Below are 14,482 nucleotides of genomic sequence, written 5' to 3'. Positions count from 1 at the left end.
TTGGCAGTATTTGTGGATGGACTATTTGATACACACCTGAGTGTGGGGAACAAAGGGTTCGATGAGGAAATTCTTAAGGATGCCCTTGGCCTTGGCAATCTGGAAAAAACAGAAAGGCAGAAGCTGAATATAGAGCAAATCATTTCTTGGGAGCTAAGGGAAGCAATCTCTCACTGCTCCCTGTTTAGGAGGTCAAGACCAATAAGATAGAACCCACCCCTGGACTCTAATCTGTGACAACGGGAGCAAGAGGGATAGGGAAATCTGGGCTTAAGGAGATCTTCCTAGATCATCACACACTTCCCCTGCCTCCACACCTGCCACAGCTTGCCCCTGGCAAACACAGGGGGAGGTTTCTCCCATGCAGTGAGGTTTCCAGAGAAGGAAGCTATATGAGCCTTCCATGACCTCTCCACACCACCTCTGAAGAATAGTATATAATAACTAGCTCCTCCCCTATCTGCTCCCCAAAATGGGGGAGAGGTAGGCAGTAGGGAAAAGGAATAAGAGTCTATTTGGGTAGAATAGGAGCCAATTTGCTGCCCGAGGGTAGGTAAGACAAGATGAGGATCACAGAAATCATGTGAGGTAATACCCAAAGGAAAAGAAGAGAAATCAGGACATTTAAAGAGCTTTTTGACACAGCCCCCCCTCCCCCCCCCCCCCCGGGGAGTTAAGGGGAACCACACAGAGCTAATCAGTCTGATTGAGGCACTGGCAGAGACTGTTCCATCCATCAGACATGGCTTATCCCCTTGTCCTCTGACTTAATTCCATGCGTCACCGCTGAGTCAGGGACCCAGACAGTGATCCATCACAACTCCTGCCTGGCCAGAAGGCTACCCAGATAGCCCCCTCCCTGATGGAAGGGTGGGGAGGGGGGAGGAGGAAAGAGATGATAGCATCTCCAGGGAAGTGCTATTTCCCCTCCACCAAAGCACAGACACACACCCAGACTTCAGTCCCCAAAGGCAAGGACATTCAGAAGTCAAGGAAGGAAAAAATGTGTAACTTTATGAGTTCCCATGTGAAACCCTGGGAAACTGTTCTGAGGGATTCAAGTCTGAAATCTGAGGGCTTCCCATTAAAAAAATAAAAGGAAGACGTTCATCTCTACCTCCACTCTCCCCTCGCCAATTCTTATCTCTGAACCACCTCTCTCCTTCCTTAACCCTGGGCACCTGATGCAAAAAATGTGAATCTACCCCTCCTACCCACTCCCATTTGTAAATATCTGGGCTTTGTGTGGTCCTGCCACAGTATAGGAAAAAAAAAAAACCATCACTTGATGCTATTCCAAATCCTAGGAGAGAAAATGAGAAACCCTTGTTCTTGAGCTTAAACCACAGATTAATATCCCTTTCTTTCCTCTCACCTTTGCTAATATTCACTTTTACTCTGTTGTCTACAGTCAAAACTGAGCTCTTCATATAGCCAGTCACCACTACTGGCTCAGCGTCATCTATACTGCCTAGCTGGACACTGTACCCTCTAACAGCCATGTTAATGGAGACTATCTATAGCAGGTGTCTCATGAATGATGTTGGATTATTCCTAGCTGATGTTGGGATGCATGTGATAATTACTCCTGTGCCAACCTCTATCATATTAACTGATGGGCTGGCACCCCATAAGCCTACACTATGAGGGTAGTAAAAGGCAGAGGGGACCCAGGGAAGCCTGATACCATTCAATATAGATAATCCAGACCTAAATAAGTTCAGGAAGAAATTTGCTAGTATGTGTGTCCCAGCCCTGGGTCCCCTAGAGAGTTCATTCTCATTCCTTCAAGACTCACTGTGATCTCTTTTCCAAGCCTTGTCTTCAGCCAGGACTTGACACCATCTAAGTTGAGGTTGACTCCAACAAGGCCTAGCTTCCCTCGACGCTTGATCAGCTGATCTGGCTTGACCACCAATTGCTGGATGAAGGGGACAGAGAAAGAGAGGAAGAAAACAAGCATTCATTAAACACCTACTATTCGATGGGCCCTGTGCTAAGCATTTTACAGATGTTATCTCATTTGATCCTCAGAACCACCCTGGAAGGTAGGTGTTATTATGATCCCCATTTTACAATTGAGGAAAATGAAGCAGTTAGAGATTAGGTGACTTGTCCAAGGTCACACAGCTAATAGGTGTCTAAGGCTGGATTTGAACTCAGTTCTTCCCCACTCTAGGTCCAGCACTCCATCTCCTACCTAGTTGCCTCATTGGAAGAGAATAGACACTTTGGTCCCAAACGATCTTAGGATTCTCCCCTCTGCTTATCCCAATCTTGTGCATCTCTCAAGACCTAGTTCTAATTCCCAACCCTACCAGGAATCTGATCTACTATTCCATTCCAATGGAACATCTGGCTTGCCTGTCACCTTGCTTCCATTTCCTGCTTTAGCCTTTGCACTGGCCCTTCCTTCATGCTTCTCATCCCCATTATTTTGGAAGCCTTAATTCCCTTCAAGACTCAGCTCAAATCTGCCTCCTTCAAGGTATACCTCTTATCCCTCCGGTATTTATTCCTCCTTAGCCTCCTCCACTCCCTCCCAACATCCCTGTGGAGGTATTTTGTGCACATGTACTCTGCACATACATATCTGTTACCAGACTGTATCCCTCCCCCCAACAGAACCCAGGCTACTTGAGGGTAGAGACTATCATGTTTGCATTTGTATCCGCCCCACAAAGCACAGGGCCTGGAGCAGTAGTGCTTGTGGATTCCTTGGGCCAGACCAGCCTCACTCTTTCTAACTGCAGCACCAGTGGACACAGCTCAGCACAGCTGTTATCTAATAATAATTATTCTTGCTGCTTTCCTCTCCCACTGCCACCCGCCTCCCACTCCTGATATGGAGGTCTAGTAGGCAGCTGACCTGGCTAATGAGCCAGGGATGGTCCTGTAGCAGGTGGGACCAGTCAGTGTCAGGGGTGACCCGAGCATACTTGAATCGGTTCTGGATGGCTGATGTGGTGCAGATGTACTTGTAGAGGAGCTCCTTCCCCGTCTGTTCCGATATTGCCTTGGCTGACATGGCTGTAAGAGGGACAGACACTGCTTGCCCAAGAGAAGGCCTGTAGTCAGAGAAGAAGCAGTAAAGAGAGAACCTACCTTCATCTCTCCCTCACCCCCAAAGCTCCCTAGTCTCATGGCTTGGGACTCTCAGATAAAAATCCTTGTTTAGTTCCAGCTGGGTAGAGAGAGCCATTCACCATTATGACTCCAACTCCCCCCTCCAAACACACCAGAACAGATGATCTCAGCATCTCTCAGAGAAGAGCAGAAAAATGTTCCAAGGGGGATAAAGTGGAATTTTTCCTAATACTAGGGAAGGAGAAGAGGTGCTAGAAAAATGAAACCATGGAGGAAATCAGGGATAGCTCTTTCTCTGAGAAACTAATTTCAGCTCTGCTTTCACTCCAGGCTGGCAATGTATTTAAAGCAAAGAAACCTTACATTGCCACCACATTTTGTGGATGATGGGGAGGGGGTGTGAGAAAGGGCAGCTAGCCCTTTTTTGGTGTGTGTCCTGGTCTGATGAAACCTGTGGACACCTTTGTGTTCTTAAATATAGGACCTAAAATATACAAGATTACAAGGGAATTCACTTATATTGAAATAATATTTCTCAAAATATTAATTAAGTTCATAAAACCCAGGTTAAGAACTCTTGAGCTGGGGGGTGGTCCAGATACAACACAGGGGAAACTCCTGTGACCCCAGCTTACTCATCACACACACAGAGATCCCCAATTTCCAGTGTACCCAACCAGAACTGCATAATCCCCTTCGAGATTCTTTCTGAACCCCTTGTCACAATTTTGACTTCACTCTCCTGTAACTCTACTTCCAAAAGAAGCTACATCTATGATCCCAAGACTCTGGACAAACCAAGGTCTTTCTCACTGTCAGACGTGGCCATGTATTTGTGGGCTGACAATGAGAAGAAGTGAGGTAGCCCAGTAGCTTGCAAAACATATTCCAAAATCAGATCCTCCCTCCAGAATATTCCTGTTATACAGAGGAGGAAACCAGTGGGCCAGGTAGAACAATGAGTCTATTGGCCTCCCAGCCAGGTCATTTAGCTGCAGTAATTGTGCATCTCAAGACCTCTACATACACCAGTCACTACTAGAGCAATAGACTAGCTAATTCTACCACCAACTATGTGCCCATGAGCAAGGCACTCCACCCCTGTGGGCCTCATTTTCCCCAGATGTAAAACAAGAGTGAGTTGGACCAGATGATCTCTAAAGCTCCCTTCAGGCTCTAAAGAAACTATTATTTCAGCTGGGCTTCTGGGGACTCTACCAAAGGGGACCTCCTAACACTGGGAGAAACAAGTGAATTTTTCATTTTTAGGAACCCCAAACCTCAGCATCCTCCTGCCACTCCAGGAAATGAACAGAACCCTGATGAGGATTTCTCCATCCACCTACCCTCCCTCCCTTGTCCAATCCTGTCCTGTCCTCCCACAAGATAGCAGGAGTAACAGGGTGGGGAAAGGGAGGGAAGGGCCAATAAAGAAAGAAAAAGAGAGGGCTGGGGGGATGGAGAGAAAACGGGACAGGACATATAGCCAGGACTTCTGCCAGGACTGGATAAGTGAGGTTACAAAGAAAACACGGCTTTCTCTTAGATACATAAAGATCAGGAAAGGCAGTGTTATGTTTGTTGGGGAAAATGTCAAGGTTGGTGGCTTCTGGCCAGTGTTAGTCTGGGTTTTTGCAGGTCTTACCATGTCTAGAATTTTGTTCCCATCCAGGGAATCAGAAGTGAAATATGCTAATGAGAGAGGCTCTTGTCTGAAAATCAGCCAATTTAACCCCAACCCCCTTGTCCTCTCCCTTCTCCACTTATAGAGAATAAATGGCTTTCCTTCTCCCCCCATCCTTTTTAATTTTATCTTATTTTTATTGAAATCTTTTGTTTTTACCTCACATATCTAAATATATTACATCCCTTCCTGACCCAGAAAATCATCTTTCCTATAGGATACCCAGAGACTCCCCCCTCAAAAAACATACTCTGCTATGGAAGGAGGGAGTACATTTTGTCAACTCAGAAAGCATGGCCCCTTTTAAAATTCTAATCTGGACCCTGCTATGTGACCTAAAATAGCTTTATTAATTTTGCTGGATCTCAGTCACCCAGCCTATAAAATGGGTGTAATCAGATAGAGCTCTCAATGCTACAGAAAAGAACCAGTAGGTATGGCAGTGGGAGCAAGTGGAGACCTTTTCATTTTTGGAACTGCCTTGAGGTCCCTAGCTGCTGCTTCTGACTTCCCAGACCAGCCCCCCACTCCCCACCCCCACCTTCACCTACCCCAGTTCTCAAAGACAATTTCCCAACCTTCTTGACTCTGGGACCAGAAAAACTGGTCTTGAAGTAGAACGGGACACACCTCCCCTTTTCCCCTTAAATGAGGCCAGAAGCAGACAATGCCATGGTGGGGATAGCAGCGGAATGTTCATTCTACATTCATACTCTCACTCCCCATCCAAGATGAATCTGGATAATACATCCTCTTAACAGTGTCACAGAGGACCAACATGCCAGACCTAAGTAAGTGCCAATTAGGGGTAGAATAGTAGAGAGCAGAATGCATTCATTTGGGAAATACTTTAGAAGTCTGGCATTCTAACCCTTTCCCTCAAATAATTTTAACATTAATTGTAGCAGAGGAAAAGACACAGAGGATCTGTTTGCTAAAAACTAATGGGTTTTGGTGACAGGGACTCACAGAAAAAGAAAAAAAAAAGCACTGAATAAATAACAGATGGCAAGAGGAAGAAATTACCAGTCACTAAGGACATCCTTCAGACAATGAGGAAAGGTTTGTTCACACAACTAAGAGAGGAAAGGGGCCAGTTAAGTCATCTCCTAGGGATCATATCCCATTCTTCCACCAAACCCAATTGTGCATCTCTGCTCCTCAGTGTCCTGAGAGAAGATCTGCAGGTAAGAGCTTGCCCTGCTTCCTAGGCAAATCCCAGATCAGAGATCAGTTAACTAAAGGGACATCTCAGGAGGAGAAACAGAAAGGAAATGGTAAGTGGTAAACTGTATTCACACCCAAGGCATTTTTTCCAAAGGATAGGTCCTTCCAATTAGAGACAGGGAGTCTAGTGGTTAAGAATAGTAAAGGAGCTGATGTTCATTCACTCACTGTCCATAGGAAAGTCAAACCCAACCAAGTGCTAACTGAGGCCAATGTCCTTTAAAACCCAGAATCTTAGCGTCAGATGAGATTAACTGGCTCTTTGTATCTTGCCAGGATGAAGGAGCCTAGATTAAATAAGTTCACCAACTATAGCTAAAGCCACCAGAGAGCTTCAGCCAACTATTCCAGAAACTGAATTCTCAATTTCAACTGAATTTCAATTTCAGGTAGGCATGGTTCAGAGGATTTACCACTAAAGCCCCAGGAACCTACCACTGCCGAAAAAGAAAGGTATTGGCTAATAAACAGAAGGGTGATTTATAGACCTCTTAGGGTAAAGGGGCTATACTCATTTCTTTGTAAAAGGATGGATAACAGGAGAATTAAAATCTACTCCTCACTAAGGATCCTAAAAAATTAAAGTTCAGATACATCTTATTTTTAAGACAGAAGGAGGTGCCCCACAGCCTAGCTCCTCCTCTAGACAAGTATCAGCTCTCCAAAGCATAGCAGTCATAGAGAAAAATGGGACAGCCAGTAAAAGAAACAGGGTAAGAAATGAGGAGAAAGCCCTTAAAAAGGGTTCTTTGAGTGACTTGAAAAAGGGATTTTACCCTCCATTTTATTCCTCAAAAGGAGTCTTAACAGGGTTTTTGAACACAAGCCCAAAATAGAACAGCAGTCCATTTCGGGGTCTTTTTGAGGGTCTAATACATAGGACATTATATGTATGTGGTGAGAAACCCAAATTAGCTGGGAAGCTCTTATTACCCTCTACTTCCTCTCCCCTAAACTAGTATCACCCCAAAGACCTGAAGGCCTTTCTTAAGATCTCAAAGCCTATCCTACTGTCACTGGAGATTCCCTATGATTGAGGCCTTCTAGAAGAGGTGCCAGCCCTGACAACATAGTGTGAGATTCACCAGGAGGTGGGTGTGCCTCTCTAACTCATCAATACAGAAGGGACTGGGAAAGGCAGCTAAAGCTGAGCCTAAGTTAAAAGGAAGGGGTGTGGAATCACGTTAAAAGGTGATCAGAAACAAGAATCCTCAACCCCCTCCCAGATGCTTACCAGCTTTTTTTTTTTTGGCCCTAGCCTAACATCCAAACCCTCAGATTCAAGCCAGTCACTGGTACCACCTTCCAAAGAGTGATTCACGTGGAGTGGAAAGCCCATAGTTCCTAAGAGGTATATTGTATTTGCCAACATTTGGGGGGTGGGAGGGTGAGTTCAGGGAACAGTTTGGATCCCCACCAGCAATTTCCTTTCCTTCTTCTCCAATGAGACACTAGGGGAAAAAGAGGAGGAGAGGATGGGAGTGGGGGGAGGTCCTCCAGTCAATCCGACCATCTGGATGGATAGAGCAGCCCGGACGACATGGCATCATGTTAACACCTAATCCCCCCCAGCTCCGCCCATTCCAGTCCAAGAAGACCCCACCTCCCAACGTCCTTTCCATCAAACCAAGACCTGGGCGAACTCCGAAAACACCATGTGGGAGTCACAGAACCGCGCCCACACGCCAGGACCTACTACCCCTTACTGACTTAAGTGGGATTCGAACCGCTAAATCCACGCTGGCGGGGGAAGGTGGTAAAGATCACCGGGGGTGGGGGTTCCTCCGGTCTTGCTCAAGCTGGCCGCGCTTTTCCTATTTCCTTTCCTCCAGGATTGGGCCAGTTCCGTGTGCCCGGCTCCCCGGGTGTGGAAGCGGGGGAGGGGTGGTGGTGGTGCCCCGGCTGGGAACAAAACCGGGGAGCGACAGGTGCCGGCCAGGCGAGGGTGGGGGACAGAGGCGGGAAGAAGGGCAAACACCAGTTCCGGAAAAACCCTGCCAAAGCAGAGACGCTAGTGCGCGCGCGTATGCGTGGATGGCCGGCTTGTTGGGGGAGGGGGACAGCGTGCTGACCATGGCTGCGGATCATGCAAAGATGACCAAAGAAGGCCGATCCCAAAGCACCAAACAAGCTAAATTGCAGCGCGATGGGGGCCCAGATGCCGAGTCCACACGATGCGACCATCGTAGAGCTGAAGGGGGTGAGGGAGCGGGCGGACTGGTTAAGGGATCCCTGCCCGGCCCACGCGGCCGCCTGCACTCACCTCTCCGCGGCTGCCTGTCAGTAGTAGTCCCTCCAAAGGCCTAGTCGCAGCCCCTAGGAACTTGTGCCTGCAGCTGCCGCCCCAGCCCCGGCTTTTGTCCGGGGCCTAGCCAGGCTCCTCCCCGCCCCCCGCCCCCTTCCATCTGCTCATGGCTGAGGGATCCCGGGGATTGGCCACACGTGTCTCCTAGCCTGTTCCTGAGACTCTCTTCCTATTCGTTGCCCGGATGTGGCCCCGCCCCCGGAGGCAGGCCTGAGGGTTGCTGGGAATCGTAGTCCTGTTTTCCACGCTGGCTCTGGTAGAGCGTCTTCGGCTCCTTGCTCCGCCCCTCCCAAATTCGGCCCCGCCTTCGCCTTTCCTGACTTCCCAGATGCTCCCTCCTTCCCTGAGCGTCACTGAACAGTCCTGCGTCTCCGCCCACCCTCCCTCCCTTACCCGGGGGCGGGGCCATTGGTGGGGAGATGGGCAGAGCCGGCTCTTGGAGGATTGGGTGCCACGCGTGGGGGCGGTGGGCTGTGGCCTGATCCCTGGGCAGGGCCAGTAGCCATGGTGATCCTACCCTCGGGCAGGTGGGGGGAGAAGGGGTGAAGGGGTCCTAATTGGGGCTGGTCTAACTTTGGAGACTCAGCGCCCCTCCCACCACTCTTCCTGTCCTGGGCTTGCCTAGCAAATAGTTAGCCCCATAGGATTATTGGGTAAAGCTGAGAGCAACAGCTGCAGTCAGGTCCCACTTTTCCACGTAGGGTGGAGTGGGGGAGGGGATCCTGGGCTGCCTCTGTGCTAGAAGGGTTGATATATGTATGTATATGTGTATGCATATGTCTACATATATATGTCTTTTAATAAATATAAGAGGAATTGTCTTTGCCAATAAGCATGTTCATACTAGAGGTTTCAAAACTTGAAGGTGGAGAAGTTTATGGTACCACAAAGAAGTGGCTAAAATTATTGGGTATAGCTCCTACATAAATTCATCCCCCTTGGCAAAAACATATTTCTAATTGAAGCCACCAAAAACAAGACTAGTGTCAAATTTGTTCTGGCACTGAATGCAGAAGTCCATTCATTAATAGACTGTGGGTAAACAAGGTCAAGTTTGAGTCACCCCTGTTGAACAGAGCATAATCTGCAACTATCACCGGCACTTGGCACTGACTTCTGACTGACCAGACTGTTGAGCAGCCTATCGATTTTGAACATGAAGTATGCAAACTCAAAAGTTAAATAAAGTATCCTAAGATCTGTTATATTTCTCAACAGCATTGATTTTAAGAATAATGTAATAAGCTAATTTTCAAAATTAAAAAAACCCTGCAATTTATAAGAATTGAAATAACTCCAAAACAGCTTTAGATGATTCATTGACATTTTCAACAATTACATTTAAATTGTGTAAAATATCTCAGAAAGTGTAGTGACAGTTTTGGAGTTTTTTGTTTGTTTTTTAAATGTGGGCACTGATATATAAAGTCTGGAAACTACTGCTATATAGCAGGAGAGGTAAACTCATCAAATTGATCCTGGTGGAATCCACTGATCAGGTCCCTCTTATGTAATGTTTGTTAAATAAAATTCAAGTGGGAGCCTTAGGATCATCTCATCCAAATCTCAGACTTATGTGCCCCCAAGAGGAAGGACTCTCATTTAGAAGAAGATACCATCATCAAAGGATCATAGGTTTAGATTTGGAAAGAATTTTAAAGGTCATCTGGTCTAACCCTTTCATTTTGTAGATATGAACTGAGGCACAAAGAGGTTAAAAGAATTTCCTAAAATCACAGAGGTAATAAATGACCAATCAAACACATCCTGGGCCTCTAAAACCTTTCTACTATACCAAAACTACTTCACTGGGACTCCCTTGTCCTCCCCCAGTCCTGTGTTTCTCCCCAGCTATACCATGACCCAAGGAAGCTGTGGAGCCCAGAACTGATGACATTCTATGGCCAGCTCAAGGGAGGTCAGTCCAGGCTTCCGCAGCACTGGCACATTTCCATCCTCCCTCTCCCCTCAGCTGCCAAGGTCCCAGACAACAAGTTTTGCAACAATTCCCAAGAGTAAACAGTTGCCCTGGCCCATCCTCTATCCAGTTTCAAGTCAGGCAGGAAGCAGGTGGACAAGGCCCCTCTTTACCCCTCCTGCCCATACCCTAGACAGCTGAATTATTGATGATGTCGTTGGCATTCTCCCAAAGATCTTCTTTAATCATATTCTTTTAGAATATGCTCCTTCTCATACCCCTGTTCTTCCTGCCAGAACCAACTATAGAGATTAAAAGGGAATGTGGGAAAGCCACTATGCCTCTATACATATATACTCTCCTCCTTGGAGCTCCTCTCCAAAAAGAGATGCTCTGCTCCTCTCATTTTGGAACAGTATATTTCCAACCATGATGTCCATTCCCCATCTGTCCTTTCTCCTCTCCCATTATCTTAGTATAGGTCCTCATTACCATCCTCTTTTGACAATTTCAAGAGCCTCCTAAAAGATCTCCTCATATTCATTCTTTTCGTTCCCTTGGCCCCAAATGGTCTTTTATACAGATGTAGGAATAATTTTTCTTTCCAATCATATCCAACCATTTCTCTGCTAAAAGCAAACAAACAAAACAAAACTTTAGTTTTGTCACATACTGAGCAGTATTCAAACTGCTTTGTCTGGCATTCAAAGCCCTCCACGACTGGGTACTAGTCTCCCTTTCCAGCCTTACCTTATGGACACACCCCTTTAGCCACTCTGTGCCACATTGCTCTAATCTCTACTTCTATTTCCAAGATGATGCTCTTGCTCTTCCAGATACCTGGAATACACTCCTCTACTCTTCACCTATTAAATTCTTACCATCCTTTAAAGCCCAGCTCAAAAGCCACTACTTTCACAAAACTCTAGTTTATAGGTAAGGACTTTACTTCTCACATTTCACATTGCACTTTCCTTTGGGTTTCTCTAATCCCTAATCATTTAATGTATATTTTAATTATCTGTGCTTGTGTCTTATCATTATGCTAGATAGGATGGTAGGGACTATATTTTAAAACAACAAAATTTAGGGTCTTCCCCAATGATTAGTAAAAGGACTTAATGTTGTTCATCCTTCCATTTTTGAAGAGGACCAATGACATCACAATGTGATGGGGGACGTCTTGACTTTCAAGTGAATTGGATTTAAGTGAGGCAGAGTTGCACAATATTGTCAGCTTCACTCTCTCTCCCAGAGTCATTGAAGTTCAGTGGCAGGACAAAAGTCAAGACAACTGGTGATGGCCAAGGATGCAGTGTATGATCCACAGGGCCTCCTTCAGCTGTCTCCATGACCATAGGAACAAATTGTTCTCATTTGCTAGTTCCACCAGGGGAAGTCTTCACATGCTTAGCTTGGACAACCCCCTAACTCATCAATATGTTTGAGGCATGGGGGCAGAGTCAAGATGGCAGAGTAGAAGCAGGACCGCCCCGCTGCTCCAGCTTCCACCTTCCCCAATCCATGTAAAAAGGGGACTCCGAACAAACTTTGGAGCTGCAGAACTTACAAAATGACACAGAAAAGCTAACCTCCTGCTGAGGACAGCCCAGCAGGCTGACAGGAATCGGCAAGCCTCTGGGAGGCGAGCCCAGCCCCATGCCAAGGCTTTAGCCCCAGAGCAGGCCTGACGAGCCTCCAGCCAGAGGGACTCCAGATCAGCAGTAGCTGTGGCCCTTCCAGATTTATCAACACATAGATGCAAAGGACAAAGTGAGAGGTCAGTGCAGTCTGGACTTTGGGACCCAATAAGTGGGAGTGCATGGCTTTTGCCCCTGGGGTGAGAAGCCGCTGAGACCCTGGCACAGCCAGCTTCAGCTCCTGGCCTGCAGAGTGTAGGGGAACCAAGCACCAGTCTGAGGGGTAATCGCTCTTGCTTTAACCTTCTTGGATCTGGATTACAGTCTAGGGTGGAGGTCCTGGGGTGTGTGTCCAGCTTGCCAGAGCGTGTGGACACCTCAGAGAGGGCACCCATCTAATACCTCCAGCAGCTGAGAAAACCCCAGTGTTTGGGATGGAAGCTCCCCTGTCTGGTGGTAGAGTCCTACTGTGGCAAAAAGCCCAGGGGTCAAGTGACTGAGGGGCGACATGACCAGGCAAAGGAAACAAAGCAGACAGAAGATTCCAACATTAGACTCCTATTTTGGGGACAAAAAGGATCAAAGCATGGAACAGGAGGAAGACAGTGAAGTCAGAACTCCTGCACCAAAAGCTGCAAAGGAAAATACGAGCTGGTTACAGGCCATAGAAGACCTTAAGAAGCAGATAAGAGAAGTAGAGGAAAAATTGGGAAGAGAAATGAGAACGATGCAAGAAAATTACAAAATGAGAGTCAACAGCCTGACTGAGGAAAATAACACCTTAAAAAATAGACTAACTCAAATGGTAAAAGAGGCTCAAAAAGGCAATGAGGAGAAGAATGCCTTAAAAAGCCGAATTTGCCAGATGGAAAAAGAATCTCAAAAGCTCAATGAGGAGAATCATTGCTTCAGAATTAGATTGGAGCAAATGGAAGCTAATGACTATGAAAAATCAAGATGCTGTTAAACAGATCCAAACAAATTAAAGAATAGAAGGCAATGTGAAGTATCTCGTGGGAAAAAACACTGACCTGGAAAATAGATCCAGGAGAGAGAATTTAAAAATTATTGGACTACCTGAAAGCCATACTCAAAGTAAGAACCTAGAAATCATCCTCCAGGAAGTTCTCAAAGAAAATTGCCCTGATGTTTTAGAACCAGAGGGCAACATAGAGGTTGAAAGAATACACCGGCCGCGGCTCCAGCTTCCACCCTCCCCAATCCATGTAAAAAGGGGACTCTAAACAAACTTTGGAGCTGCAGAACCCACAAAATGACACAAAGAAGCTAACCTGCAGCTGAGGACAGCCCGGCAGGCCCGCAGGAATCGGCCAGCGCAGCGCCCTGGGAGCCGAGCCCAGCCCCACGCTGAGGCTTTAGCCCCAGGGCGGGCCTGACCAGCCGCCAGCCAGAGGGACTCCAGATCAGCAGCAGCTGTGGCCATTTCCAGATTTATCAATACATAGATGCGAAGGACAAGGTGAGAGGCCAGTGCAGTCTGGACTTTGGGACCCAGGAAGTGGGAGTGCGTGGCTTTTACCCCCAGAGCGAGAAACCGCTGAGACACCAGCACAGCCTGCCAGCGCCACGTGGAGGCTTCAGCTCCTGGCCTGCAGAGTGTAGGGGGACCAAGCACCAGTCTGAGGGGTAATTGCTCTTGCTTTAACCTGCTTGGATCTGGATTGCAGTCTAGGGTAGAGGTCCTGGGGTGTGTGTCCAGCTTGCCAGAGCGTGTGGAGACCTCAGAGAAGGCACCCATCTAATACCTCCGGCAGCTGAGAAAACCCCAGCATTTGGGACGAAAACTCCCCTGTCTGGTGGCAGAGTCCTACTGTGGCAAAAAGCCCAAAAGTCAAATCATTGAGTGGCAAAATGAGCAGGCAAAGGAAACAAAGCAGACAGAAGATTCCAACATTACACTCCTATTTTGGGGATAATAGGAGCAAGGCATGGAACAGGAGGAAAACAGTGAAGTCAGAACTCCTGCACCAAAAGCTTCAAAGGAAAATACAAACTGGTTACAGGCAATAGAGGACCTTAAGAAGCAGATAAGAGAAGTGAAGGAAAAATTGGGAAGAGAAATGAGAACAATGCAAGAAAATTATGAAATGAGAGTCAACAGCCTGACTGAAGAAAATAATACCTTAAAAAACAGACTGACTCAAATGGCAAAGGAGGCCCAAAAAGGCAATGAGGAGAAGAATGCCTTAAAAAGTCGACTTTGCCAGATGGAAAAAGAATCTCAAAAGCTCACCGAGGAGAATCATTGCTTCAGAATTAGATTGGAGCAAATGGAAGCTAATGACTTTATGAGAAATCAAGATGCTGTTAAACAGATCCAAACAAATTAAAGAATAGAAGGCAATGTGAAATATCTCATGGGAAAAACCACTGACCTGGAAAATAGATCCAGGAGAGATAATTTAAAAATTATTGGACTGCCTGAGAGCCATGACCAAAGTAAGAGCCTGGAAAGCATCCTCCAGGAAGTTCTCAAAGAAAACTGCCCTGATGTTTTAGAACCAGAGGGCAAAATAGAGGTTGAAAGAATCCACCGATCACCTCCTGAAAAAGATCCCAAAAAGAAAACTCCTAGGAATATTATAGCCAGGTTCCGCAAT

At 46.7% G+C, this 14,482-nt stretch overlaps 1 protein-coding gene and 1 long non-coding RNA gene across 6 annotated transcripts in view; one reads left to right on the top strand and one right to left on the bottom strand.

The window, feature by feature from the left end:
• The window catches only part of ACLY (ATP citrate lyase), a 45,467-nt gene extending 37,053 nt beyond the window's left edge, over positions 1–8,414 (bottom strand). For 3 of the 5 annotated variants that reach the window (XM_069067693.1, XM_069067696.1, XM_069067697.1), the window contains exons 1-4: positions 8,262–8,414; positions 2,870–3,030; positions 1,799–1,921; positions 37–99 (exon numbers count right to left, since the gene is read on the bottom strand). In XM_069067693.1, the coding sequence (XP_068923794.1) occupies positions 37–99; positions 1,799–1,921; positions 2,870–3,028 (345 nt within the window). In that variant the 5' untranslated portion in view covers positions 3,029–3,030; positions 8,262–8,414. Of the gene's footprint in view, positions 1–36; positions 100–1,798; positions 1,922–2,869; positions 3,069–8,261 lie in introns of all 5 variants that reach the window. The other 2 variants (XM_069067694.1, XM_069067695.1) reach the window with 2 other exon arrangements.
• Positions 5,294–8,254, top strand: LOC138145987 (uncharacterized). The gene is made up of 3 exons (XR_011164356.1): positions 5,294–5,562; positions 6,388–6,451; positions 7,257–8,254. It is a non-coding gene; the product is annotated as an uncharacterized lncRNA (long non-coding RNA).
• Positions 8,415–14,482: the final 6,068 nt, after the last annotated feature.

Source organism: Petaurus breviceps, unplaced genomic scaffold (assembly GCF_028583685.1).
Source record: "Petaurus breviceps papuanus isolate PSGF00001 unplaced genomic scaffold, PetGlider_PUasm1.0 90750, whole genome shotgun sequence".
Classification (NCBI taxonomy): Eukaryota; Metazoa; Chordata; class Mammalia; order Diprotodontia; family Petauridae; genus Petaurus; species Petaurus breviceps.
This window is presented reverse-complemented; position numbering and strand designations above follow the sequence as displayed.